Source organism: Phyllostomus discolor, chromosome 8 (assembly GCF_004126475.2).
Source record: "Phyllostomus discolor isolate MPI-MPIP mPhyDis1 chromosome 8, mPhyDis1.pri.v3, whole genome shotgun sequence".
Taxonomy (NCBI): domain Eukaryota; kingdom Metazoa; phylum Chordata; class Mammalia; order Chiroptera; family Phyllostomidae; genus Phyllostomus; species Phyllostomus discolor.
In genome coordinates, this window is record NC_040910.2 from 105868181 (window position 1) to 105895500 (window position 27320).

The following is a 27320-nucleotide window of genomic DNA, read 5'->3' on the forward strand; positions in this document are numbered from 1 at the left end:
GCCCCCACCCCCCACCCCGCCGCCGAGTTCCCAGAGCTGAACGCTCGACTCTGACGAAGGCCAGCTGCCACCTGGGAAAGCACGTTGGGACACAGCCCCCTCCTGCCTGGCAGCTCCCTGCGCCAGCCTGGGCCTCAGCCTTCAGGTGCGTGCGGCGGGTGCCAACTCGTGCATTATCACAAAGGTGCAAGAAATGAAGCGTGAGAGCAGCCCTGTGCAGCGCGAGTGTGGGCACAGTGGCTCTTCTCCTTTCGTCACTGTCTCCTCTAGTTCAGAGCCTCCTCCAGTAACGCACGGCGCTAGTGTTTTTTTTTTAAAGATTTTATTTGTTTATTTTTAGAGGGGAAGGGAGGGAGATAGACAGAGAGAGAGAGAAACATCAATGTGCGGTTGCTGGGGGTTATGGCCTGCAACCCAGGCATGTACCCTGGCTGGGAATCGAACCTGCAACACTTTGGTTCCCAGTCCGCACTCAATCCACTGAGCTACGCCAGCCAGGGCTTGGCACTAGTGTTTTTATTCATAAACAGTCATGGACGAGAGGAAACAGAGAAGAGCGCCCGCACCCGAGTCCGGGAGGCCAGTCACCACGTTCGGAGGGAGCTGAGCGAGAGGGGGCTGTGAGCCCGAGCTGGGGCTTCCACCGAGGAGCTGAGGGGGTGGGGCCAGGCCCGCAGCGGGGAAGCAGGAGGAGGGGCAGGTTGCTCATTGAGTCCTGTGCTTGTCGGGAGTGGCAGGACCCTGGGGCGGGCCGAGGGGGCACTGAGGCCCAGGTGCCCATCGTCTCTGCAGGAAGCAGGGAGGCAGTGGGTGGGGCTGGGCCAGTGGTCTCGGGCCCCCTTCTCCCCAAAGCAGCCCTGCGCTGGCCCCTCGCAGCCTGCCCCAACGCCCTCCATACTTCTCATCCACGTCTTCCCATTAACTGACTCTACTAGAGCCGTTGCTCCTGTATTACTGGACGCCCTATGAGGCACTGAACTAGCTCACGTGCCCCTGCACGGCTCTGGCTCGCCCCAGCCGTCCGTGAGCCGCCCGTGCCCCGCCCCTCCGTGTTGGCAATGATTGCACCTGTGTGCTGGTGGCGTGCTCAGGTGTCTGCGTCCTTCCCCACCGAGAGCTCCCTGGGCTGGGCTTGTCGGGGTGATCTGCTCACCCACAGCCCCAAATCGGGGTCTCGGCACGTGCCGCCCACAGAAAACAGGCCAGAATCAAAAGTATGTTTGCAAAAAGGCAGGAGACTTTATTGACGTATCTTTTCTTTTTAGCGAAGAAGCTAAGAAATCAGAGCAGCCAGGTCAGGAAGAAAAGGAAGCCAGTTGAGAGAGAAGAGTGAGGAGCGCCCACCCTAGAGAATGGGGGGCCGGGGCCAGGGGGTGGAGTGACCCAGCTTCCCGCGGTCCCTCCCTCTCCCCCGCGGGGACCTTCAGCCCGCTCCTCCTCTGGATACCGAAGACGCAGGGAGGGGACCCCACACAGATTTAAGGCCGACGGGCATCCGAGGTGCGGCGAGCAGAAGAGGGGAGAGTGGCAGTAGGGCTGGTGGTGCTTCCACTGGCGCTGGCGCTGGTGGTGGTGCTGGTTCTGATGGTTGCTGGACAACAAGGAGGCAAGAGATGCTCAGCCTGGAGACCCTCACCACAAGCCAGCTCAGGGCCCCCAGGGGGGCCCCAAACGCCCTCACTGGTCAGGTGAGAGGTTGGTTAATAGGGACTCTGTGTGATTGCCCCCAAAGCCAGCTCCCTCCAAGACAGCCCAGTGGCACTCTGAGGCAGGGCCAGCTACATTGAAAGGGAAACAGGTGAGCAAATGACCACTTTCACCAGAACGCCCTTGGCCCCGCACAGGGAGTCCAGCACTGCCTCCCTCCCCACCCCTCCACCCGTGGGGGGCAGTGAGCGGGAACCTCTCCCACCAGTGGGTCCTTACCTCCTGTGGAGGGGAAGCCAGTCATCCTGGAAGAGAGAGGGGAGAGAGGCAGCCGTGAGCAGGGAGACCACTGATGGCAGCTGCTTTCCTGTCCTCGGATGGAACACCTTGGACCATCCATCTGGGGCCCCGAGCTGGGTTTTTTCACCTAACTGTGCCCTCGGCCCCCAGGCCGCAGCATCAGATGCCTGCCAGGTCTGTCTGTCTGTCTGAGGCCTCAGGAGAAGAGAGGATTGGCTCCAAATGCAGGGCACCTGCCGGAAGTGTTGTCTGCCCTCGGGTCCCGTAGCCATCCCTCCCTGAGCCCACAAACGTGCTGGTCTCTACAAGTGATCCGAACGCAGTTAAATCGCCACTTCACTAGCTCTGTTGGCCAAGCGCATGTGAGTATTTCTCCAGAATGAGATGTTCTCTCCATGGCCCCTATGTCTGCCAGTCCAGCTCAGGGGCCTGAGTGAGACTGTCCCAAGGGACTGACACTGCAGCCTGCCGAGGAAACACCCCCACAGTCCGACTCAAGAGAACAGGGGAGCCCTGACCCCGGATCTTCACCCAGGCTGTTCAAGCTCAGTCAGGTCCCCCTCTCTCCAGGACTCCAGGGCCTGGTCCCTGAGACACCGCCTGCTCTGCCATCCGAGGGGCCTGCATTCGCTTGCCCACGAGAGAGGCTGGTGAGGACCTACTTGGCATCCTGGCCCTCGAGCAGGCTGCGGTAGGTGGCGATCTCCTGCTCCAGCCGCGTCTTGATGTCCATGAGCTGCTGGTACTCCAGGTTCTGCCGCTCGGTGTCGGCCCGCATGTCGCTCAGCTGGGCTTCCATACCGCCGATCAGGTCCTGGATCTGCGCCAGCTGCATGGCGTAGCGGCACTCCGTGTCTGCCACTGAGCTCTCCAGCCCGGCTTTCTGGTGAGGCAATAGACAAGTCACAAGGGGAGCCAGACCCAGGGGAGACCTGGCGGGGGCCGGCCGCTGACCGGGGGGACAGCAGGTGTACCATGCTGAGCTGGGACTGCAGCTCGATCTCCAGGCCCTGGAGTGTGCGCCTGAGCTCTGTGATCTCCGTCTTGCTGGTCTGAATCATGGCCGTGTTGGACGACACCTCCTTGTTCAGCTCCGCGCTCTGAAATTCAAGCGGGAAGAAGGTGATGCAGAAGCTCAGGTGGGAGCCTAGGCAGCCCCTGGCTCCACGGGGTGAGAGCGCCGGGCACCTGGTGGTTGAACCACTCCTCGGCATCGCGGCGGTTCTTCTCAGCCATGGCCTCGTACTGCTCCCTCATCTCCGCCAGCACGCGGGTCAGGTCGATGCCCGGGGTGGCGTCCATCTCCACGTTGACCTGTCCTACCACCTGGCTGTTGAGCTCCTTCATCTCCTGTGTGGAAGGGAAAGGAAGAGGTATGAAGCTCCTCATCTCTCCTGGCTCTGGATGCTACTGGAGTGTTCTGGAAAGCCCTCCCAGGTCCCGCAGTGGAGGGCTGCATCTGGCCACAGCCCTGGGGTCCCCGTGGCCTCTCTCACCTCCTCGTGGTTCTTCTTCATGTAGGCCAGCTCCTCAGTCAGGCTCTCGATCTGCATCTCCAGGTCAGTCTTGCCCAGGGTCAGCTCATCCAGCACCCTGCGCAGGCCGTTGATGTCGGCCTCCACACTCTGGCGCAGGGCCAGCTCGTTCTCGTACCTGAAGGAATTTTTTTTAATTGAAAAAGCAACACAGGTGATATTAGACACCACCACCCCCCTGCCTCTGCAGTGGACTCTTCTCCAGAACTCTACTCACTCCTGGGAAGCTCTCATTTCATTGTGCAGATGAGCGTTTGTCTAGGATAAGAGACTGCTAGGGGAAGAGAATGAGAAAAAGCAAACTCACTTGAGCCTGAAGTCATCCGCAGCCAGCCTAGAATTATCGATCTCCAGGATGACCCGGTTGTTCTCGATGGTGGCCGCCAGGATCTGCAAAACACAGAAGGTGGCCGCTGGAGGCCCCAGGAGCTTGGGGACGAGGACTGAGAAAGCACGGGCAGGACTGGCTGTCATCACACTTTCAGACCATGTGAGCTGGGCCTCGGTTCCTTTTCTGTAAAGTGAGGGGCCAGCCGGGTCCCTGCAGTTTATTCTAGCATTCGTGTCCTGCATTCCGGTCACGACAGGGAAGACCAGGAGCTGCACTGCAGGGAGACGACCCCTCCAAGAACATCCTTGGATGGTCGGGTCTCCACAGTCTCAGCCTAGCAACCTCTCTAGGCCACTGTCTTGACAGCCCTCTCCTTTGGGTCTGGAGGAAGCCAACCTGGCTACACACAGCTCATCACTGCACCAGAACTGGTCTGCCAGCTGCGCAGAGGAGAAATCCAACACATATACCCATCCATTTGAGTATATGCAATAAAAGTGTTGGCATGAATACTAACAACAATAAAACAAAGAATGAAAGAATTCCATCCATACTGCATCTGCTGGTCCCCTGGGGTACGACTACGTTTCCTGGTCTTCCCAGCTCTGCCCTACACAGAATGTCAATTCTCCTTGACATTCAAGGGCTCACCTTGTCCCGGAGCTCCTGGATGGTCTTATAGTATTGGCTGTAGTCGCGCTCCGGGCTGGTGGGGGTCTGCTTCTGGTGCCAGTCACGGATCTTGACCTCCAGGTCGGTGTTGGCCTCCTCCAGGGCGCGCACCTTCTCCAGGTAGGAGGCCAGGCGGTCATTGAGGTTCTGCATGGTGATCTTCTCATTGCCAGAGAGGAGGCCACCATCGCCACAACTGAAGTCACCAAAGCCACCGCCAAAACCCCCACCGAAGCCACCTCCAAAGCCTCCAGCGAAACCACCACCAGCCCCTCCACCGAAGCCGCAGCTCATGCCGCCCCCGTAGCCCCCGGCTGATCCCCCAGAGACAAATCGGCTGGAACAGGCAGAAGCGCTACGGCCTCCTCCCAGCTGGCAAGAGCCACCCCCGAAACCACCTCCATAGCTGACAGAGGAGCATTGCAGGCGGCTGCTCATGATGAGAGCGAATGGAGAGCAGGTGCAGGCAGGAGCTTGGCTTGGCCTGGGCTGAGGACTGCGGCTCGTCCCCAGTGGGTGCTTTTTATACACCCTCCACGGGGGTTGGACAGTCGTCCCATCCGCTCCCCTCCCTCCCCACCCTCTGGCCGGTGCCAGCTGCGCCTCTTTGTTTCCCACAAGCCCAGTTGCTTCTGCTCTCCAAGGTGGGTTGTGCCTTTTGGGGGTGGGGGAAGAACTGGCTTTTTTTTTTTTAATCCTTAACAAAAGGGATGATTCAGAGGAAACGGTGTTCTGCTTGAGACTACCCTTTGACAGCTGAATTCTGTCTCACCTCTCCACCGCAGGAACTCGCTCCCAGAGGCTCTCAGCCCCGCCCGATATCGGAATGGGCACCCAGGCGCGAGGCTTCGCAGGCACCGCTTCGGAAGGGAGAGGTGGCTGCAAAGTGGTCCGGCCCTCTGCGAGACCACCCAGCCCTTGGCCTCCCTCTTCTATCTCTAAAACTCCTGAACAGAATGTTCTGCATCCGCCCCAGCACTGCCTCTGCCCCAGTGCTCCCAGCAACTCTGACAAACTTTAGCATCCACTGTAGAATCAACTACCTTGAAAGTGTTTAGACTAAGAGGAAAGTGGCTCCAAGGCCATTGGATAAAGTCACGGTGTCAAGGAACCTTAGGGACCATCTAACACAGCTGGGGAAACTGAGGCACAGGAAGAGGAAGTGACCCTGTGCCGTATAAGAGATCATACTCTCAGATCCCTCACCACATGCAGGCACTGGGCCAAGAGCTTCATAGTGGTGACTGTATAGTTTAATCTTTGCAGCAGCCCGGCCAGTGGGCCTGCTGTTCTCCCCAGTTTATACACGGAGACACTGAGCCCGAAGGGCAGAGTCAGGACTGAACCCCAGGTCTGGTTCTGCCTAACACTAAGGCTCATTTCTTAGGTATAGTTTTCATATAATCAAATGTGCAGATCATGTCTAGTTTAATGCATATTCACTTCTGCATAAGCACATGTCCACCTATGCAAGCGTGCATCTGCCTGTGCAAGTGTGCATCTGCCTGTGCAAGCGTGCATCTGCCTGTGCAAGCGTGCATCTGCCTGTGCAAGCATGCATCTGCCTGTGCAAGCGTGCATCTGCCTGTGCAAACACATAGCCTGTGTGAGCACATGTCTGCCTGTGTGAGTACATGTCCGCCTGTGCAAGCATGTGTCTGCCTGTGCAAGTGTGTGTCTGCCTATGCAAACATGTGCACCTGTACAAGCATGTGTACACCTGTGTCTGCCTGTGTAACTGTGTGTCCTCCTGTGCAAGCATGTGTCCACCTGTGCCCACCTGTATAAGCATGTGTCCAGCTATGCAAGCATGTGTCCACTTGTGTAAACATGTGTTTGCCTGTGCGAGCATGTGTCCACCTGTGCAAGCATGCATTGGCTGGAACACTTCCAGCCTCCTTCCTAAAGCTCCTGTGCTTTCCCCAATCCATCGCCCACAGCCCACACCCCCATGGCAACCACATTCCAACTTCTGTCACCGTGGATCAAGTCCGAGGTTCTCAGCCCTGGGGCTATTTTGCTCCCCGGGGGATACTTGACAATGTCCAGAAACATTCCATGGTCCCAATGGGAGGACGCTCCTGTCACCTGAAGGACAGCGGCAAGGGGTGCCATTAAACACCCTACTTTGTGCCCCCACAACAAAGAATTCTCTCACCCAGAAGGTCAACAGTGTCGAGGCTGAGAAGCCTGGGGCAGCCCGACCCTGGGTCCCGTGAGCCCCTTACACCAGCTGCCCTGGCTGCACAGCCAAGCCTGGAAAGAGGGCGCACAGCACCTCAGCAGGGCCGCCACTGGCCCCCCAACCATGTGACATCTGTCTCAGCTTGTGAGCGTTTCGGCAAGGGGCCACACTGGGGGATGTGACTCGGGGCCTGGGGCCAGGGTCCCTCTCGAGAAGTGGCCGAAACCCAGCTGCTGCTCAGTGGGGCCCTGCCAGAGGGCCCTCGCCACTCAGCCTGGAAGAGAAGGGCCTTGAGGTGCCCCCTCAGAGCCCGGACTAGAAGAAGAAGGTTCCAGGTCCTAGAGTGGAGCACCCTGGACTAGAGATCCCAGCCCAGCTCCCCAAGGGGGCCAAGACTACTGTGAATGAGCTCTTGGGAGCAGCCTTCCGGGCCATACCAGCCAGAGGGTCGGGATGGGACCCGACCAGAGGCTGGGTGACACAGGTCAGAGGTTATCCTGCAAACCCTCGGCTGATTCAGCAAGCGAGACCAGAGAAGAGGGCTCTGAGTCAGGGCTTTCTCACCCTTTGTTTTCTGCAGGCAGGGAAACTGGCCTGCCTCCTGCCCAGCGGGTGTCAGCACCCGGGAGAGAGCCAGCAAGTGCTGGGGGTGCTCCAAGACCGCTGTGAGCCCAGGGCTTCACGCTGACCCCTGACCTGGCCCGGCCCTCCTGCCCCAAACTGATGGCTCAGCTCTCCCTCTGAAAAGGTTTGGATTCAGCCCGAAGCAGGGGCTCTGGCTCGCTCAGCGAAGGATCAACACTGACAAGCAGGTGATTAATGGAACCTGCCTGCCTAGAGTGCCGGTTCTCCCGGGGCTGCTGAGCAGGTTCTGGCCAACGCCTCTCCGAGGACAATACCGGAGATCCTGCAAAGCCCCAGCAGTACAAACAGGGGGTGGCCATGACCTGGGTTTCTCACAGGGTCAAGGCATGGCCCCACCCCTCCCCACCCCACCAGGGCCTTGTAGCCTTGACACAGGAATGCTGTCTTCTGACCCACAGTGAACCCCAGGGCCCACAGGTGTGGGGGACACAGGCCGGGCTCTGCTGGGGGAAGCTGGGCAGAAGCCCACCCTGGGGACCCAGTTTTCCCTCTGCTTGTCCGGTTTTGATTGGGGTAGGACAGAGTGCTGGGCTGAAGCACTGCTTGCTGGTCTTGAGCTTTCTGTTTTGCTTTCTTTCTTTTTTTTTTAATAGGATAAATTCTAGGACTTTCCTCACTCATACTTTTTTTAAGATTATATTTCTTTATTTTTAGACAGAGGGGAAGGGAGGGAAGGAGAGAAACATCAATGTGTGGTTGCCTCTCACACGCCTCCCCCCACTGGGGACCTGGCCTGTCCCGCAACCCAGGCATGTGCCCTGACTGGGAATCGAACCAGCGACCCTTTGGTTTGCAGCCCGCACTCAATCCACTGAGCCACACCAGCCAGGGCTCTGCTTTGCTTTCTAGTGAATCTCATCAAATTCAGGCCCCTGCCCAGTAAGTATCCAGGGAAGGCGAGGGCAGCGTGCATTCGCAAGCACCCCTTGGAAACGAGGCTGCGCTTAACACTGTCATTGAGTCCATACAAGAACCAGAGAGGGTGTTTACCGGCCCCGTGTTATAAATGAAGCAGCTGAGGCCCAAGGAGGTGAAGCCACCGGGCCAAGGTCACCAGGAAGTCTAGATTTAAACTTGGCCTCTGGCTCTGTCTACTCCACCTGTTGTTGTCTTAGAGACTTGCTGTGAACTCCACATACGGTCTCTGGGTGTTCCATTCTATGTGAGTTAAAAGATAATAAAATAACCCTGGCTAACGTTTCTTGAGAAATGTGACCCTCATGCTGAAGAGGACCCACCGTGGCCTCCAAGGTCTTATCTGGAGATGGTGGTGGCAATGTATGCTTCTACGGAAGACAAGGAAGACAAGCTGTCTTTTCAGGAAGGAGCCATTGTTTGTGTCAGCGAGAAGAACGACAATGGGATCTTTGTCGATGGGAGAACGAGAAGGGATCTTTGTCGAAAGGTTTTGACGATGGGAGACCCAGGACCTTTCAGACTACTGCAGGGTCCTGGGCCTCCCCTCCAGCGAAGTGAAGGATACAAACGATAAAAACTACTCATACTTTTTTTCTCTGTTTATCCCTCGGTATTAAAACAAAAAGGCAAACTAAATGTGAAGAAAGAAAAAACAAGCTCTACTTGCATGACTTCTTTGGGTCCTCAGAACAACTCGACTATTTTTTTAAAAGATTTTATTTATTGATTTATTTATTTTGAGATGGAGGGGAAGAGAGGGAGAGAAATATGGATGTGATTGAGAAACGTCAACCAGGGACCTCTCGCACACACCCAACTGGGGACCAGGCCCGAAACCCAGGCATGTGCCCTGACCAGGAATCGAAATGGTGACCTTTCGGTTTGCAGGTCGACGCCCAACCACCTGAGCCACACCAGTCCGGGCTCCCCTATTTTTAGCATACCATTGTTTCCAGATGTGGAAACCGAGGCCCAGAGAGGTTAAATACATTGCCCAAACTCAATTGTATCAGAGCCAAGATTTAAGCCTCTGGCCCCACGGTCTGTGCCCGTAACCACTGCCTGGTGAATCCCTTTCAGGCCAAGGTTAGCGCCATCCTACCCTAACAGGGGTGTCTGCTGCTGACCTCTCCATTCTCGGGCCCTCCCCTCCCCCCAGGCCTGGCTGTCAGGCGGTTCTGCTTCCCACAGCGGCGAAGCCCATGTGGCTGCAGGCCTGATGGACCAGGCTCTCTGCCGTCGGCCTTTGGCATGAGCCCCAATCCTCGGGGTTTGTGGGGGCACTCACAATGCCTGATGTCAGAGGCAGGATTATTGTAGGAACTTTCCCGCCCTCGTTTCACAGGCAGGGAAACTGAGGCCCAGAAGGCCAAGACCCAGGGCAGTGGGACACAAGAAGAAACGCCTGGACTAGAGCTCAACTGCCAGCTCATCGTGGGCCTTCCGCTGAAGTGGCTTCTATGTTTCCCTCAGCACTTTCCTTCCTGAGTCTCCGGTTCCCGTGGTCTCCACAGTCACCAGATTGCTCAGCTGCACAGCCGAGGCTTACACCCTGTCCCCAAGCTCCGAATCCGGGGTCCCTTGTTTAGATCTTGGGTCAGACCCCTCTCTCCCTGGGCTCCAAGGGTCCTGGAGCCCCAAAAGGCCTCAAGGTCCCCCACATGGGAGGAGCCCCTCCTGAAAGGCAGACCCTTCCCAGAAAGCAGACCAGGGCCCTGGCTCACAGAAGTACCCGCTTGACACAGCAGCACCCAGCAGCCTTCTGCAGACTAGCCTCGTGCCTCAGACCCATTCGTTTCCACAGGACCCATCTTTCTAAAATCCTTTTTACGCCCTGGCTGGTGTGGCTCAGTGGATTGAGTGCTGGCCTGTGAACCAAAGGGCTGCTGGTTCGATTCCCAGTCAGGGCACATGCCTGGGTTGTAGACCAGGACCCCAGTAGGGGGCATGCACACATTGATGTTTCTCTCCCTCTCTCCCTCCCTTCTCTTTTCTAAAAATAAGTAAATAATTTTTAAACAAAAATAATAATATGAAATCCTTTTCATATCCTTTTTATCCTTGTTGTGGCATAAAAAGGATCCCCAGAAACCCAGCAAGGTCCGCAAAGGCTTGAAATTCAGTGGGCCTGAGTTTTAACTCTGTGGGTTCCTTCGACTGGCTATGTGACCTTGGGAAAGTCACTCAACCTTTCGGGGCCTCAGTGGATGCAACTGAAAACCAGGCATCCGGTGAGTTCAAGCTAGAGAAGCACCTGACAGGCGCACTGGGCAGGCAGACGGCCGCTCCTACCTCCACTGCGCAAACGAGGACACGCCAGCTCATAGCTGCGAGATGACCGGGTCGCGAGTCCTCTGGGCCTCTGTCCTGCACCAGCGCATTGCTTGGCCTTTCTCTCTGGTCTCTGCAGCCAGCACAGCACCCACAACAACCAGACAAGTGACAGTTGGTGGCATTCCCGTCTTATTTCCCCGCTCAGTCTTCAGTTCCCTAAGGACAGGTCTTTGTCTAATAAACCTCCGAGTCCGGCTCCTGGCCCAGGGAAGCTTCCCACAAAGGCCTAAGAGGCCGTTCCAGGCGTACGTTGTCTGCTGGCCTTGGTTGAGGAGTGGCAAACGGGAGAGGTCACCCCAACTCCTGACCTCGTGGGAAAAGCTACCAGCTCCCTATGTCCCCTGTGCTGCCAGCTGCCTGTGAAGGGACAGGCGATGGCACATGCCGAAGATCTTGGTGAACATCCAGAGCCTTGTCCAAAGCAGGAAAAAGCACAGGAGAAGCACGTGCAGGCATCAGTTCAACGGTATTTACTTAGCGCCCGCTCTGCAGACACAGCAGCGCGGGGAGTAGACACTCCTGCTGTCACAGGCCTCACAGCACGGGTTCCCCTCCGAGGTCCCAGGGTGCACATCAGCTCACAGAGGCCTTCGGCATCGTCGTGTCCAGCCAGGCTCCTCCATTTCAAGGTGTGGAAACTGAGACCCAGAGAGGGACAGGGGCCACTCAGGGGAAAAGTGGCGGGCACGTCATGCCCAGCCTGAGCAAAGCTCACACCCAGGGCCCTAATCCCCAGTCCCAACGCTGCCCTCCCTCTGTGGGAAAGAGGGAGGCTCGGTGCCTGCTGCTCAGATTGGCTGGAATCCAAGCCTGACCTCAGCCCAGGAGCAGGCAGGAGGCGGGCCACCTCTGCCACACACTATTTAAGGGCTCGCCGTGGCATGGGCTGCCCCTGGGTGTGAGTATCTCACTCCAGGGTCAGGCAGGGAGCAGAACGTGTCAAGTGCAAGGGCCTCTCTGACAGCCCCTCCTCGAATCTGAGGAGAGCAGTAATAGGAGCTCTAGGGAGAGAGAAGCAGCTCCCCTCTCCCCCAGCTCAGGGGCCGGCCCCGAGACAGGGCCAGGGATGGGGGCCATGCCCCCCCTTGCCCCTCTGCACCATGGCAGAGGTTGTCATTCTTGCAAACTAAAGGCTGAGAAAACCCTTTGCTGACGGCTTAGAAGGCCCCAGACTTCTCAGCAGAGGCCCGGAGGTGGGGGAGGGGAAGCAGTGGCCAGGCCATTGGGTCTGAGGGTCTCAGGGAGGAGGCTGGCTGTTCCCAGGACATTGAGGACAGGGCACCTGGTGCTTTGGGCTTCAGCATGAGCTTAAACCACAGCGTGAGACACCAAGCTGCGATGCCAGGGCAGGCTTTCTGACCGTAGTGGCCGCATGACATATGAACGGGCTGCCCACACAGGTTCAGAAGTGGGTTTCAGAGGAGAACCTCCTGGTAAGAAAGGTGCGTCCCATCTCCTGTCACCCTCGTGACCTCCAGGGAAAAGCAAGGCACTGGAATCAGAGGGACAGACCCGGGTTCACTCTTTCCCAGTGGGTGACTGTATTCAAGGTCTTTCACTTCCTTGGGCCTCAGTTTCCCCTTCTGAAAACTGACTAGAAAGGCGGACCGGCCTTCGAAAAGCTGTGGGGAGAGCCAGCGAGGCGCCATCTGCTGGACGCCCTGCCCGGAGCCTGGCACCGGGCAGGCACTTAGTACATTCTGCCTCCTTCCTCCAGCCCCAGGGAAACCTGGTCTCAAAGGGTGTGCTCAGGGGACACAGTCGGGATCACACTTCGCCCAGAAAGCACGGGCGCCGGCTTCTCTCCAACCCAGGCTGCTGGGCAAGGAGCTTCGTGCAGCGAGACCCAGGGGCCCCTCCCGGAGGGCTTGGCTGCCCCCCAAAATGATCCGATTCCAGGATACCAGAGGCCCCCCCAGCTGCTCTTTCCAGCAGGACTAAGAAACCAGTTCTCCCTCTCCCCACTGAGCCAGCCCAGCCGCAGCACGCAGGCTCCTCCACTTCATCGTGCCCCGCCCGCTCTCTAGGGCTGAGAATCGCAGAGGAGCCGGCCCCAGACCAGAGGCAACAAACTGGGTGTGTGTGGAGGCCGCTGCTCTGACACACCTGAGTGCAGGTGCTGGAGTCAGGAGAGCAAGAGCGGGGTGTGGACAGAGGAGGGCAATGGGGGTCGGCGTGGCTTCACATTTAAGCGCGGGGAAACCAGGGAGGGCTTCCTGGAGCTGCTGTCTTTCTCCAGGGCACTTTAAGTGCTTTGTGCAGAGGAGATAGCGGCTTCAAGGGGCGTGGGGGGACAGCTCTTCGGGGGCTGGAGCGGGGTGGGGCGCAACAGAGACAGGAACGGGCTGTGCCACCCTGGAGGCCAGGGGTGCCTGGCTAGAAGGGAGCAGGGTTCCAATAGCAAGTGTGGTGACGGCCAGAAGCAAGGAGGAAGGTCCTGGCAATGAACTGCGAAGGGCGGGGCCTGAGGTCCCGAAAGGAGCCCTGGTCGTGGAGCCGTGCAAACGTGGGGCTTGGTCTCAGCCCTGCTGCTTACTCTTCACCCGTGAGGCCGCTGGGCAAGTCCTGCGTCTCCCCAACTTCTCCACCTCTAAGTTTCTCGCCTGTCTCTGAGATGAGAGTATTCAGTCCTGACCACCCACAGTTGTATTAAATGAGACCCACACAGGTGGGTGGGCTTAGCACAGTGCCTACCATCCGGTGGCAAACCCATACAGTCCATGCCATCGTTCAGCAAATCATTAGTCAGTATGTCAAGTTCTGTGCTAAGTTTGCACAACTGCTTTGAGAAACCACCTCCTCACCACCCCCCACCCTCTCCACCCCGTCCCGTTTCCATGACCACCAAACAGAGCGAGCGAGTTAGCACAGCAAGTCACCTGGGCAGCAAGGGTTTGTCCCAGGTGCCTTGGGCACCCCAAACAGTGAATTATGACCTGGCAGGGAAGAGGCCAAGGTCAGGGGGATGTCAGTGTGTGGGCCCTGGGCCTCCTCGGAGGCCCCAACAAGAAAAACCGGACACACTACCAAGAGATATTTGCAAAAAGAAAAGCTTGTTTTTTATTATTGCATGGACAGACACAGTACAAATGAAGTTGTTGCACAAAGGAGCCAGGCAGAGCCAGAGGGCAGAGGGAGGGAGGGAGGAAGGGAAGGCGAGCAGGCAAAGCTCCAAACGAGAAGACAGGAACCCTCCCAAGCCAGGCCCTCAGAGGGAGAAAGAGTTTGCTTTTCCAGCGCCTCTGGCCACTCCTCCGCTCAGCCTGGGGAGGGTGGGCATGTCGAGGGACACTCGCCTGTGCTGGGCGCTTAGATTTCTCTCTTGCTGGAAGAAACCACCTTCCCATCTACTGACTCCTCCACGTTGATGTGAAGCTTGCCACCGCCGCCGCCACCTCCCCGGGAGGCTAGAAAGAAGGAGCAAGGTTTCGTGTGGGGGACGCTCCCTGTTCTCTCCCATCCCCGAGGGGCCAGGCCCTGGGCTGAGCTCCAGGAGCAATGGACAGCACCCCTGAGAATGGCCCAAGGCCGATCCTTCGAGAGCTGCCAGGAAGGCTGCTGCTGAACTGCTCATTGTAGAGATGGGGGGTGGTGGGTTAGGCAGCGGCAGGTGTGCCGTGCAGCGAACAAGCGTGGCAGGGATTTTAATTGCACGTGCACCGGGGGTGATCCTGGGCATCCTAGTGTGAGTGCGCGAAGGTGGAGCCTGGGAAGCTCTGCCCTGGTCAGAGCCTGCTCAGCCTGGAAGGTTCTCGATCAATCTTCAACCCCAAATCTACTGGGGTTGATAGAGGTCCCACTGGGAAAGACGAGTCGACGGCCCTGGGCATGTCCCCGCCCTCCTGGGAGGATTGGCGTCTTTTTGCTTCCTCCCCATTCCAAAGCGGAATGGTGGCCTCAACCACGCCCCTCCCCACTCAGGAATAGCTAAGCCTTCTTACCTTCTCTGGTGCCGATGCCAGCCATCCTGGAAGAGGGGGAAGCAGATGTCAGCAAAGGCAGAAGCTTGAGCCCCCCACAAGCGAGGCCCTGGTGGCTGGCTCAGCGGCCCTCTCCAGCCCCCTACGTCCACCACCCTCACATCTGGCTTCTCTAGATGCTGAGAGCTTGTCCAGACGTGCCACCCCCGTGCAGATCGATCCCGATCTACGATAACTCCCCATCTGCCTCCTGCGTGGGAGGGAACCAGCCCAATCACTTTCACTTACAGAATGCACACAGGTGGAGGGAAGCGACGTGACCTGCCCAAAGCAACAGCCGAAGACCAGGGTGCAGAATCCAGAGCCCTTCCCCCTCACTTAGTTCCCTTTCCCTGCAGCCCTATGCACCCCCTAGATGCCTCTCCACACCCCCACAAGTGGCCGCTCCCTCATTCTCCCACTGCACCCCGCCCCTGCCTGGCATCCTGGCCCTCCAGCAGGTTGCGGTAGGTGGCGATCTCCTGCTCCAGCCGCGTCTTGATGTCCAGCAGGATCTTGTACTCCTGGTTCTGAGCCTCCATCTCGCAGCGCAGCTGGGCCAGCTGGGCCTCCAGGCCGCTGATGAGCCCCTGGATCTGCTGCAGTTGCGTGGCGTAGCGGCACTCCGTCTCCGCCAGCGAGCCCTCCAGCCCGGCTTTCTGGTGGGGCAACAGATCGATAGACGCCACGTCAGGTAAGAAGGAAGCGCCAGGGGCACGGGGAGAGGCACTGAATGGACACAGGGACCCACTCTGGGGGCTTGGGAATGACAAGGCTTAACCAGCCAAACAGGGTGGGGTAGACTAGGGCGGGGTGGGGGCGGGGTCCGGCGGGGTGGCCACACCATGCTGAGCTGGGACTGCAGCTCGATCTCCAGCCCCTGTAGGGTGCGTCTCAGGTCCGTGATCTCCGTCTTGCTGGTCTGGATCATCTCCGTGTTAGAAGCCACCTCCTTGTTCAGCTCCTCGGTCTGCGGGTCACACACAGAGAAGTGAGCCCCATGGGCTCCCCGGGAGATCTGGGGAGCCTGGGGCGGGCTGGGTGGTCAGACTCACCTTGCTGAAAAACCAGGCCTCGGCATCGCGGCGGTTCTTCTCAGCTATGGCCTCGTACTGCTCCCTCATCTCCGCCAGCACGCGGGTCAGGTCCACGCCTGGGGCCGCGTCCATCTCCACGTTCACCTGGCCGGCCAGCTGGTTGCTGAACTCCTTCATCTCCTGCAGCGTGGTGACAGAGGGCAGGAGAGAGAGCAGAGACGCTGGGGTCCCACGTGCCATTCCTGACCCACCCCTGCCTCACTCTGGGACCTCGGCTCTGCCCTGCACCCACGCAGCCTCTGTTTCCCGCAGCTCAGGGAGAGCTCTGATCGCACGGGCCCCTCAGCTCTCAGGGTCTCTCTTCCTCTCTAGGTGCTACCAGGGGAGGCCCTCAAGACAGCAGGGCCTGTGCATGAGCTCATGGCCATGGCTGAGAGAAGCAGAGGGGTCTGGGTCACCAGAGAAAAGTCCACCTTCCTCTCCCTGGGGTCCCCTGTTTTGGTGGGTGTGGGGTGCACTTCTGAACCACTAAGACAACAGTGAGGAGGCCCCAGCAGCCCCGCTCTGGTCTCACCACCCCTACCTCCTCGTGGTTCTTCTTCATGTAGGCCAGCTCCTCGTTCAGGCTCTCGATCTGCATCTCCAGGTCGGTCTTGGCCAGGGTCAGCTCGTCCAGCACCCTGCGCAGGCCGTTGATGTCGGCCTCCACGCCCTGGCGCAGGGCCAGCTCGTTCTCATACCTGGAAAGAGAGAGGGAACCCAAAGTAAAGATGGGTGAGAGGTCTGGGCTGCTTGAACTGGGTGGGGGGAGGAGAGAGGCCGAGTAAAAGAGGGGAATGCAGAAGGGGGGAGGGTGTCGGGAACGCACTTGAGCCTGAAGTCGTCCGCGGCCAGCCTGGCGTTATCGATCTCCAGGATGACCCGGGAGTTGTCGATGGTGGCCGCCAGGATCTGCAGGAGACAGAATCAGTGCCAAGACGACCCCTCTCTCCTCCCCGTTGCTCTCCCTGCCCCGCCCACCCCACATTGACAATCTCTCTTCTGTCGCCACCAACAGGAGTCTGCAGGATCCTGGGAGCAGAGTCCAGCCCTATTTTGGGCACCCCCTACTTGGTCTGCCCCTGTCTCCAGGGCGTGAAAGACCGCGGAGCCAGGACTGCCTCGCACCCCCTGTCGGAGTTACCTGGCCAGGAGTGCAGTGGGTAGGGTGCGTATGGGTGGGGGGACAGGTCTGACAAAAGCTGGCCCCCTGCACACCTTGACGTGGCCAAGGATCTACAGGACATTCCAGACAGGGGGAAGGACCTGGAGGGCAGCTGAGGAAGGCATCTGACAGCTGCAGAAACCCGTCCAGGTGAGGGACAGGGTGAGTGAGTGAAATGCAGAGCCCATAATGAGTTCCAGGTCTTCTAAGTCGCAACAGTGCTTTGGGTACCAAAGACACCCGCAGAGGGCGTGGCAGGGAGCCCTGGTACACAAGGCTCCTGGAGCTACACTCGTCATTCTTGCAAAAGACACAAAGGACACTTAGGCAGAGCCCTGTAGGGTGTGTGGTTCAGGAAGAGCAATTGCTCTCTGTAATTGCACCCCCTTTGGCCCCCACTGGTCCTGACCAGATTCCCAGGACCAGCCCAGCACCGCCCAGCGGAGCAGATGGGTGCCGGCGTGCACACCTGGAAAGCATTCCCCCGGCTCCAAGTTTGCCCAGGTTACACACCGGCAGCCATCACCTGGGCAGGAAAGGATTTCCTCAAGGCAGCGGGAGCACTGATGTTAGAGACGGGGGCAGGGCGCCAGCCACCTGCCCCCTTGTCCCTGACCCTTGAGGGCTCACCTTGTCCCGGAGCTCCTCGATGGTCTTGAAGTAGTGGCTGTAGTCACGCTCCGGGCTGGCAGGGCTCTGCTTCTGGTACCAGTCGCGGATCTTGACCTCCAGGTCGGCGTTGGCCTCCTCCAGGGCACGCACCTTGTCCAGGTAGGAGGCCAGGCGGTCGTTGAGGTTCTGCATGGTGATCTTCTCATTGCCCGAGAGGAGGCCACCATCACCACCACCAAAGTCACCAAAGCCACCGCCGAAACCCCCACCAAAGCCTCCAGTGAAACCACCACCAGCCCCTCCACCGAAGCCGCAGCTCATGCCGCCCCCATAGCCCCCTCCTGACCCCGAGGAGACAAACCTGGCAGAAGAAGCTGAGATACTTCGGCTTCCGCCTCCCCCATAGATACTCCCCACACCAAAGCCGCCGCCCCCAACCCAGAGGGAGCCCCCCCGGGAAGAGCCACCTCCAAAGGTGGAGGAAGAAGTCTGCAGGAACGCGGTGCTCATGGCCAGGCGCTGGGGTCTCAGCAAGCACAGGAGATGCTGGCGGGAGGCACAGGCTGCCCTGAAACCAGAGAGCTGTGCCTGTCACCCCCCGCCCTGGGGCTCCTTATATACCCCGTGGAGGGTGTTGTGGGTTCGTGTCTCCTCCCCTAAAAGGCAGCCAACTCCTTCTGCATTCCTGACAAACACAGCTGCCTGCACACCTCGGTGTGGCTGGTGTTGAGTTTTCCTTTTCTTTCCTTCCTTTTTTTTTTTTTTTTTTTTTGTTGTTGCAACAAAAGAGATGATTCAGAATGAAGGATGTTTCCCCCCAGGCCACAATTTTAACACTTGGATTTCAGGTTCATTTTTACACTCCGTGCGCGTTGAGTGAGTAGCAAGGAACAAAGTCACATCTCGCCACAGCACAGCTGGAGCGGCTCGGGCCAGCTCTGTCCTTGGCCGGACTTCTCTGCTCCCCGCTGCCCAGGACCCTCGCCCCTAGCTGGCCAGCCACACGTTCTCAGTTCCCATATCTGCTCTCCGTCGTCCAGCTCAGAGACCCCCACGGCCTCTGGGGATCGGTGGGCAGAGGGTTCAGGGCCCTTGGCAGCAGGCTGAGCACTGACTGGGGCAGGGGTCTTGAGTCGAGTCCCAGCTGCAGTGACCAGAAGGAACAAGTGTCTGTCGTTACCCCAACGGTGCAGATGGGTGCTCCTCCTGCACCCCTCCCCCTGCCCCGGCCCCCCTGCGCTGGCACCCTCACGGAAGCCAGCAGGCTCGGGGCTGACAAGGGGCTGATTGATCATCCCGCCACCTGCCAACCACACATGTCACTGAAACTTTGCTTACTCCTGAGACACGTCGGGGCAAACCTGGGCAGATAAGGCCGAGGCGAGTTTCAGGAAGACCCTGCCTTCGCCAGGGACAGGCATGTCACTGCACAGCAGGGCCGCATTCCCGGGCTGCCCCCCCCCCCCCCCCCGCTTCATCCTGTGAAGCTGCAAGGCTGGGGGGGCGCCGGGGGAGGGCCCTGACCCAGAGGCCTGTACGTGCCTGAGCTGTGGGGAGGAAGGAGGCAGGGGCCCGGCTGCAGGCTGAGAGCTCGAGGGCAGAGGCACCACTTCGCAGAGCAGGATGCTGAGGCCAGAGAGCGGAGGAGCCCTTGTCTCTGCCGCCAGCCCAGGGCCTGGCTTCCCAGGGATACCTGTAACTAGTGCCACTTGGAGGCGTGGCCTTGGCTGCAGGGCTCAGAAAGAACTGGGGTTGGGAGAGTAAGTGAGACTGAAGTAGAGAGTCAGGAGAATGGCTCCTGGCCCAGGGCTGCACTGCAGGGCTCTGGGACCCCTCAGGCCAAGGTTCAAATCCCACCTCTATCCGTTACTGCCTGGGAAACCTTTAAGTCTCAGTTTCCTTGCAGCAAATGGGCACTTTCAGGGAAGCCCTGAGGCCCAAGAGCCCCCCACCCACCCACCCCACCCCCACCTCCTCCTAGCTCCCCATCTCCTGAGGGGCCAGATAGTGAGTTAAGGGTAAATGACCATCACCTGCGGCTCCTGAGTAGCCTCACCAGGAGGGTACTCTCCCTGGGCATCAGATCATGCCCCGTGAGCCGCATCACTGCTCCATATTCTCCCACAGCCAGCTGGGCAATGCAGGCCATTGTTATTATGGCCTTAGTAACAGTAATCCCTTCCTCCCACTGCTCACGTCACAGTGTGCAAAGGGCTGGGGCTCAGAGACAGGGAGCAATTTGAGCAAGGTGCCACAGCTAATCAGGGGCATTGCGGGGACTCAAATGGGCCCTCTGACCCCCAACTCACAGAGAGGACAGGAAAAGAAGGTCCCACCCACTGACCCCAGATTCCTGCACCTGAGTTGGGGTGGAGGGGATAGGGACCACAGGCCTGGGTGGGCGGGCTCCTCTCAACATCGCAGTGAGCCAGACCTCTGAGTGCCGGGCCCAGACAGCACAGTATTGTCTCGTGGGTGGGACAATACTGTCTTCCTCCCAAAGAAAAATAATCCAAGTCAGGTCAGCCATAGCTCATTAAAGCCTCTGCAGACAGTACGGCCCCAGCAATTAATACTGGAACAATTACGCACGATCTCCCCCCGGGCGAGGGAGGGCTGGACCCCAGCCAGCCCCTCTTCTGCACACGGACTCCCCTACAGCAGCCCCTTGGGCAGCTTTCCCTCCGTCCGCTCTCAGGCCTGTGCAGAGCAGTAGCTGCCCACTGCCCCCACCCCACTGGAAACCCCTGGTTCAGTCCCAGTAGCTCCTGTGAGCACAAGGTCAGGGTGGGGCCTTGGGGCTTGGGGCTTAGCACCAGGCGGGGATGGCTGGCCAGGGTGGAGGTCGGGCTCTGTTTGGCTCGGCCCCAGCTGCAGCCTGCCCAGGATACTGTGCCAGTTTCAGAACTTGGGCCACGGGAAACAGGCCGCCCCGAGAGAGCTGGGCTTTCTCCGCTGGGACGCCGGGGTGATGCAGCCCGTTGGAAAGAGCTCAGCTGGCCTCCACCTCTGGCTGTGACTAACCCTCTGAGTCAGGTTCTCGACTTAAACTTGGGCCATCTTTCCACTTACGTGAGCTGCTCAACGTAGTTCAAATCGTGAAAACCAAAAGTGGATTTGTGGTTGCCAGAGGCGGGGGGCGGGGGGCGGGGGGAGAATGGGAAGTGGCTGTTTCGTAGGTGAGAATTTCAGTTTTACCAGTTACGAGAATGCACGGTGCAGATAGTCACACAGCAATCCGAATGTGTTTCATTCCACTGAACTGTACACCTCAATATGGTTAAGATGGTTAAATGCATGGTTTTTATTTTACCACAATTTGAAAAAAAAAAAAAAAAAGTTAGGCCTTAACACAGGCACCAGCTACAAGGCCACAGTGAGCATCTGAGAGCCACTGCCCGCCCCGCAAAGGGAGGCACTGGGACAGAGCGCAGGGCCCCGCCTGGGGCCCGGAGCCCTGCCTGCAAACCTCCCTCTCACTTTTGTGGCTTCGGGTTGTCCCACTTCCTCTCTCTGAGCCTCAGTCTACCCACCCGGAGAACAGCAATAACGCCAGCCCAGTCGGACTCACGGGGACGGAGCGACACAGTTGGCAGGAAGCGCTCGGCCCACGGAAGTGGCCACACGGCCCGCAAAGGTGGAAAGGCCCCCCCTTTCTCTCTCTCCTTCTCTGCCCCAGCCGCTTCTATCAACAGAGCACCCCCAGTTCCAGCTCCCGGACTGAGACACAAGGGGCCCCGCCCTTGCCCTCTCCCCACCACTCACACACAAAGGACGGCTTCATTCCCAGAACCCACACCTGTGACCCAGTCACCTGCCCCACCCGTGTGGACCCAGACCCCGCCCCACAGCCACATTCCAGGGGCCTCTGGGGCATGGGGAAGGGTTTCGGCTGTGACAACAGAGGCTTTCATGAACAGGGATGAACGCCTCTGGGCAATCCCAGCCTGGGGGTGCGGCCTGCGGTTCCAAGGCCTCTGGCGAAGAAGTTCGGTGGGAAAGGGGAGCTGTGGGTGCTGCAAGCCAGAGTGGGAGAACAGCTGGGGAGGTGGCAGAAGGGGCTCCTGGCCCGGGGCTGCAGCAGGTGAGGGAAGAGCTGGGCCTGGAGTCACCAGCCACGGCGTTTGGATCAAACTAATAAACTTCTCCGAGGCCCACAGGGCACTGCCCTCAGGCCCAGCAGGGGGCGTGGCAGGGTCCCGGGCCTCCTTAGCACAGCTCGGAGACAGACCTGGGGTGGGGTCGGCTGCAGGATAGGGTGTTCGCTGCCCCTCCTACACAGGGTAGGACCGTTGTCACAAATCCAGGGGACCAGAACAGGTCCCCTCAGCTCGAACCTCTCAGCCAGGGCGAAGCAGAGACTTCCTTACCTTTAATTGGCCTCAGTTCTTGGCAGCTGAGCCATAAACCGCAGGGCCAGAGCCATACCCACCCAAGGGCAGAGCTGTACCAGGAAGCTGGGACTCCTATTCCAGTTGGCCCAGCCCCAGGCAAGTCAGGATGGGGGGTCCGTGTGGGAGGTTTGGGTCACATCTAGGTCCCATTCCAGGCCCTGGGCCCGGGTATGGGATGGTAGGCGTACGGGGCTCATGTGGGACCACCCAAGAAATGGATGACTGTGTCAGTGCCTGCCCCAGACACCCGGCAGCAGGCTCTCTGCCCCCAGGACACGGCCTCAGCACGCAGCCCCAGACGCTCCTGTCAGGTGGACTGAACGTGTCAGCAGGAACCGCCCGGGGGGGATCCCTGTCCTATAGGCCTTCACGTGGGGCAAGGCCGAAGAGTACCGAGAGCCTGGCACAGGCGGTGTGGATCCCGGAGGTGGTGCGGGAGTGGCCCACAGTGGTGCACTGCGGGCCAGGGATCAGGAGACCCACATTCCGTCTTCCTTCTGCCGTGTGTTTGCCGCGTGGCCTTAGACAAGCTGCTCTCTAAGCTGCCATTCATACTCACTAACTTTGAGGGTTGGTTTGATCGAATGGCACACAGTAGGTGCCGTGCACATTCATTTCCTGCACAAGCACCACCCTTAGAGGGGTACAGTTGAAAAGAAACCCCATCTGGAAACGAAAACCAGTTTCAGACCCCACCTGTGCCGTGCGATGGATGGAACAGTTACACACACAACAAACCACCTCACCTTTCCGAGCCTTGGTTCACCCCTCTGCAAAATGGGAGTGGCGCTTATTTCATAAGCTTGTTTTAAGAAACGGGTTAATAAAGATTTCTGAAAACGGGAATTACGGTAACAGCTGGAGGGTTGCGCGCACCCTCCCTTCCATTTCCTGGGACAGGGTGGACTCAGATCCAAATAAAACCTAAAAGGGGGCCAAGGCCTGGCCCATTTCCCTGGGCTGAAATAATAAACCCGATGTCCTTCCTCCCTTGGGCTATAAAATTTTATTGACAGGTCAGAGGAGGAGCCGGAGGTGAAGGCCCCGCCCCCTCCCGCTCGCCTACCCAGGAGCCTCCATTCTCTGCGGGAAGCACGATGCCAGGGAGGCTGCTGGGCTCAGGCGGTCTGGGTAGCGGGCAGGTTGTTGTAATAGGCATCCTGGCCCTCGAGCAGGCTGCGGTAGGTGGCGATCTCCTGCTCCAGCCGCGTCTTGGTGTCCATGAGCTGCTGGTACTCCAGGTTCTGCCGCTCGATGTCAGCGCGCACGTCGGTCAGCTGGGCTTCGATACTGCTGATCAGCATCTGGATCTGCACCAGCTGGGCTCCAAAGCGCGACTCTGTTTCCGCCAGCGTGCCCTCCAGGGCGGCTTTCTGAGGGCAGGGAGAGAAAAGGCGACTCAGCAGAGCCCGGTTCCCAGGAAGGGCATGGTGGGCCCAGCCACCGCCCAGACTGCCCAGGTCCACCAAGACACAGGCGTGCGTCCCATGGGGCGGCGGGCACGCACCATGCTGAGCTGAGACTGCAGCTCGATCTCCAGCCCCTGGAGGGTGCGGCGCAGGTCCGTGACCTCCGTCTTGCTGGTCTGCAGTTGCTCCGTGTGGCCAGCGACCTCCCGGTTCAGCTCCTCGGTCTGCAGTAAGGGAGGAGGCAGAAGAAACGAGCACGGAGTCAGACCTTCGCCTCGGAGCATCAAGCCCTCTCCCATTGCCACCTCCCCAAAAGGGCACCTGCTTCCCGCTTTGTACCTGGATGATGAACTGGGCTTCAGCATCCTTCCGGTTCTTCTCAGCCATGACCTCATACTGGCTTCTCATGTCACTCAGGATCTTGGCTAGGTCAATGCCAGGAGCGGAATCCACCTCCACACTGACTTGGCCACCCACCTGGCTCTGCAGGACACTGATTTCCTGGAACGATGGAGCAGAGACGGGCATGTCAGGGCCCAGAGCCTGCTGGGCTTGGGCCGGGCAACTCCCAGCCTCTCAGGCCGAAGGGGGCTGGTTCTCAGGTGCAGGCCTAGGAGTTGGCACTGTGGGATGGAACGGGTCACAACCATCCCCTGTTGGAACCCTGGACGCCATCCTCCACACCTGCGGCCATGTTGAGACTGCCACAAGCGTGGCCGCCGAGGTCAGAGGATGCAAGACACAAATGTTTCCTCAGCCCTGGGAAACTGGGGGAGAGGCGGGGGGCCAGCTGCAAACCCACCTCCTCGTGGTTCTTCTTCAGGTAGGCCAGCTCTTCCTTCAGGCCCTCGATCTGCATCTCCAGGTCGGCTCTGGCCAGGGTCAGCTCGTCCAGCACCTTGCGCAGGCCGTTGATGTCGGCCTCCACGCTCATACGCAGGGCCTGCTCCGTCTCGAACCTGCAGAGGAAAAGCGCAGCCAGGCCAGCACTGTACCTCTGAAGACTTCCTCACCTCCAGAGTCCAGAGTCCAGAGTCCGTGAGCATGCGCTTCAGGCCATTCCCCCCACTGCACTGAGCCCCCCAAAAGGGCCTAGGATTGCCTCCCTCGCCCCCGCCCTAGGTTCCTGCCACCGGCCAGGGCACAGAAGCTCACTTGGTTCGGAAGTCATCCACGGCCAGACGGGCATTGTCGATCTGCAGGACGATCTTGGAGTTCTCAATGGTGGCACCGAGAATCTGGAAGACAGAAGGCTGGCAGTTTGGCCACCTGGCACCGCCCACCATGCTCTTCTCAGAGACAGCGGAGCAAATGCGTGTGAGCCCGCTCCACTGCCCACCGGCCTGCTCCCTGGGAGGGATTGGAAGCAGTCTCTGCCCAGGAGCCGAAGCGGTGGTTTCTCACCACTGCCCAGGAGGCTGAGCCAGGGGGCAGGTGATGAGCAGGGGGGCCTGGAGAGGAAGTCTCTGACTCCCTGTGCCCAGGGACACTCCACATGGTGTCAACGGAGGCTGTCTGTAGAGACATGCAAACCGGATGCAGGGAATTGCCGGGGGCTGCCCCGTGTCTGCACGCCCCACTCGAAGCACTCTGCCCCAGGGAAGGGAATTCTGTTATTTGCCAAGCGCCTTCCACCTCATCTTTCGTGTCTGGGCAGTGGATACACCTATTTCACCCAGGCGGGAAGTGAAGTTCAGGATCCCTTGTCCAAGGTCACCCCCAATGTCAAGGTCCTCTAACTTGAGCATCATGGTCACACCGTTGATTAAGCTACTCGCACTTGCTTCATGACCTATTAGTCATTGTGCTGCGTGCTGATCTGCATAGTTTTTAAATGAAACAGAACAGAACATATCAGAAGGGATTGCTCACGGTAGGGTGAGGCTGATTGCAAGGAACTTTCATCCCCACTGTGTGCAGGTATGAGAGAATGTGAGGACACATCTTAAAATGTGGTTCCCACCTTAGGTCACAATTTGAGAAGTGTGGAGGCACCACAGTTGTCTAGCCCGCCCTCCTCGTCTCCAGTGTGACCTGTGCCCCAGCAACCAGCCAGACACAGGGCGCGCTCTGGGCAGTGTTGTGGGGAGACCCAGCCTGCGGGGCCATTAAATAGCCCTGTGGCTTCCCTCGTGCCTTCTCCAGGACTCAGCTCCAAGCTCCTCCCTGCGCATGGAGGCCGAGCCCCACCCTGCAGGCTCCCAGGACCCTTCCAGGCGCCTGCGGCTCAGACCCGGGTCTCCAGCCCAGGACACAGAGAAGGGCTGCTGTACCCAGTCCTCGGGGTGACAGAGGAGCCCAAAAGCAAAGATCCCCAGGACCTCTTCATCTGTCCCTCCTTTATCCTGTTCAGAGTCCACACACAGCCTACGACCCTTCTTAACCTGCCAGGGCCCCTGCGGGCCTCTCCCCTTCTCCTGAGAGACTCTCTTATCTCTCAGGTGGTCCCTTGGGCCCCTCAGCCAGAGGCCAGAGCGTGATGGAAACCAGACCTGCCGGGTCAGAAAAGGAATGCAGAGTGGGGACAGCAGGGGGCGGGGCTAGCCCGGGGCGGACTGGATTCCTCCCTGCCCAAACTCTTCATTTTCCCTGCAGAGACGGCGGCATCCTGGTCTAGACCTCAGGACCGCCCACGGCGGTGTTTCAGGTCCCGCCTCTCCTCCAGGACCCCTTTTCCCGGGTCTCCCCACCCTCCAACCCCGCCCCTGCTACATGCCCCACCCACTGACCAGCCCCCAGTTCCAAGCGCGCGTCCAGCCACCCTCACTCCACTTCCTGCCTCGCTGTCCTGCACTTCCTCACCTGCTGCCTCCTCCCGGCCCCACCCTGCGGCCCTCCCACCTCCTAACGGGCTCACCACCGCCCCGCCCGAAAGTGGCCTGGGCGCCCCGCAGCTCCGGCCTCCCGCCCCTCCCGGCCTGGCGAGCTGGGTTGCGCGACAGATGCGCTTCCCGCGTCCCGTGGTTGTCCACCTTGTCCCGCAGCTCCCCGATGGTCTGGTAGTAGTGGCTGTAGTCGCGGGCAGGCCCGAGCCCTTGCTTCTGGTACCAGTCTCGGATCTTCACCTCCAGGTCGCCATTGGCCGCCTCCAGGGCGCGCACCTTCTCCAGGTAGGAGGCCAGGCGGTCGTTCAGGTTCTGCATGGTCAACTTCTCGTTGCCCACCAGAAGCCCGTCGGACCCGACCACGGCGCCCATGTAGCCGCCGCCGTAGCCCCCAGAAGAGGACGAGGACACGAAGCGGGCAGACGACACCGACACGCCACGGCCGCCCGAGCCTCCGTGGATGCTGGGCGCGCGGTAGGAGACCCCACCTCCGAAGCGCACGGGGCCGCTGCCCATGCCCCCGAAGGACGAGGAGGCCGACGACTGGCGATAGCTGTAGGAAGTCATGGCGAGAGAGGAGGCAGAGACACCCGAGGAGCTGTGGTCTGCCGGAGGAGTGGCTCTGCTCACACCTGGAGCTTTTTATGTCCTAGGCGGTGGAGGGGCGGGGGGAGGTCGGGGTGGATATCTGAGCCCCGAGGAATTCGCAGGCTCCAGAGTGCAAGTGCGGGCCGTCTCCCCATTGGTCAGTTCCTGGCGGCTCTGCCTCCAACTCTCCCCTCCCAGGGCCGGAGGCTTTGCCCTGCAGCCAGGCGCCCCGCCCAGCCACCTCTGGAGCCCCGACCACAGGCCCCCTCGTTCCCATCCCCACCGCCATCACACCCTACTGAGACACCCCCTTCCAGGTCACATTCTGACCCTTGTTAAGATCACCACGAGTCTGGCCCCCGTCTGGAAATAGGGTCCCTCTGAGAAAATATACTCCTCCCCGCTCACTGAGAGTCACCCTTCAGAATCCCATTCTGAGCCCCTTCCTTGTGATCATAATTAACCCCCCAAATTACATTTACCAGACTCCTACACCCACTTGGAATTACAGCCTCTCAGAGCCCACCCCTTGGGGCTCACCCGCACTGCACCTCGCTCTCCCTCGGGCCCCGGATACAGGAGCTCCGAACTGCACCCCTGAGACAAAGCTGCCCCACCCTGCTGTGTCCACACAAAGCCACAAGGTTACAATAGGCACCTGGGCGCAGGTCTGCACCTGGGAACAGGTCTGCAGCTGGATCATAAGGGGCACCATCACACCTGGG

The 27320-nt window shown here is 59.4% G+C and overlaps 3 protein-coding genes across 3 annotated transcripts; all 3 read right to left on the reverse strand.

Moving 5' to 3' along the window:
* Positions 1-1217: 1217 nt before the first annotated feature.
* Positions 1218-5051, reverse strand: KRT13 (keratin 13). The gene is made up of 8 exons (XM_028520630.2): positions 4465-5051; positions 3790-3872; positions 3444-3600; positions 3136-3297; positions 2922-3047; positions 2610-2830; positions 1927-1952; positions 1218-1591 (listed from the first exon to the last, which is right to left on the reverse strand). The coding sequence occupies exons 1-8, from the start codon at positions 4921-4923 to the stop codon at positions 1479-1481; spliced, it is 1347 nt and encodes a 448-aa protein (XP_028376431.1). The 5' UTR covers positions 4924-5051; the 3' UTR covers positions 1218-1478.
* Positions 5052-13619: 8568 nt separating this feature from the next.
* KRT15 (keratin 15) lies at positions 13620-17982 on the reverse strand. The gene is made up of 8 exons (XM_028520629.2): positions 17398-17982; positions 16432-16514; positions 16147-16303; positions 15582-15743; positions 15371-15496; positions 14965-15185; positions 14509-14534; positions 13620-13974 (listed from the first exon to the last, which is right to left on the reverse strand). Exons 1-8 carry the CDS (start codon positions 17887-17889, stop codon positions 13877-13879), a joined length of 1365 nt encoding a protein of 454 aa, XP_028376430.1. The 5' UTR covers positions 17890-17982; the 3' UTR covers positions 13620-13876.
* Positions 17983-22861: 4879 nt separating this feature from the next.
* On the reverse strand, positions 22862-26655 carry KRT19 (keratin 19). Its single transcript, XM_028521607.2, has 6 exons — positions 26155-26655; positions 24338-24420; positions 23985-24141; positions 23522-23683; positions 23281-23406; positions 22862-23146 (listed from the first exon to the last, which is right to left on the reverse strand). Exons 1-6 carry the CDS (start codon positions 26572-26574, stop codon positions 22892-22894), a joined length of 1203 nt encoding a protein of 400 aa, XP_028377408.1. The 5' UTR covers positions 26575-26655; the 3' UTR covers positions 22862-22891.
* Between the last annotated feature and the right edge of the window lie 665 nt (positions 26656-27320).

What these genes read in the sequence shown, in the direction of transcription:
- KRT19 (XM_028521607.2), bottom strand. Translation starts at nt 26,574, where the DNA reads ATGACTTCCTACAGCTATCGCCAGTCGTCGGCCTCCTCGTCCTTCGGG. An exon ending in TGAAGAAGAACCACGAGGAG is followed by an intron (nt 23,684 to 23,984) that starts GTGGGTTTGCAG and finishes CCATCGTTCCAG; the next exon opens with GAAATCAGTGTCCTGCAGAG. An exon ending in AAGCCCAGTTCATCATCCAG is followed by an intron (nt 23,407 to 23,521) that starts GTACAAAGCGGG and finishes CCCTTACTGCAG; the next exon opens with ACCGAGGAGCTGAACCGGGA.
- KRT15 (XM_028520629.2), bottom strand. Translation starts at nt 17,889, where the DNA reads ATGAGCACCGCGTTCCTGCAGACTTCTTCCTCCACCTTTGGAGGTGGC. An exon ending in GCGGACGACTTCAGGCTCAA is followed by an intron (nt 16,304 to 16,431) that starts GTGCGTTCCCGA and finishes CTCTCTTTCCAG; the next exon opens with GTATGAGAACGAGCTGGCCC. An exon ending in TGCAGTCCCAGCTCAGCATG is followed by an intron (nt 15,186 to 15,370) that starts GTGTGGCCACCC and finishes TTGCCCCACCAG; the next exon opens with AAAGCCGGGCTGGAGGGCTC.
- KRT13 (XM_028520630.2), bottom strand. Translation starts at nt 4,923, where the DNA reads ATGAGCAGCCGCCTGCAATGCTCCTCTGTCAGCTATGGAGGTGGTTTC. An exon ending in TGCAGTCCCAGCTCAGCATG is followed by an intron (nt 2,831 to 2,921) that starts GTACACCTGCTG and finishes TTGCCTCACCAG; the next exon opens with AAAGCCGGGCTGGAGAGCTC. An exon ending in TGGCTTCCCCTCCACAGGAG is followed by an intron (nt 1,592 to 1,926) that starts GTAAGGACCCAC and finishes CTTGTTGTCCAG; the next exon opens with CAACCATCAGAACCAGCACC.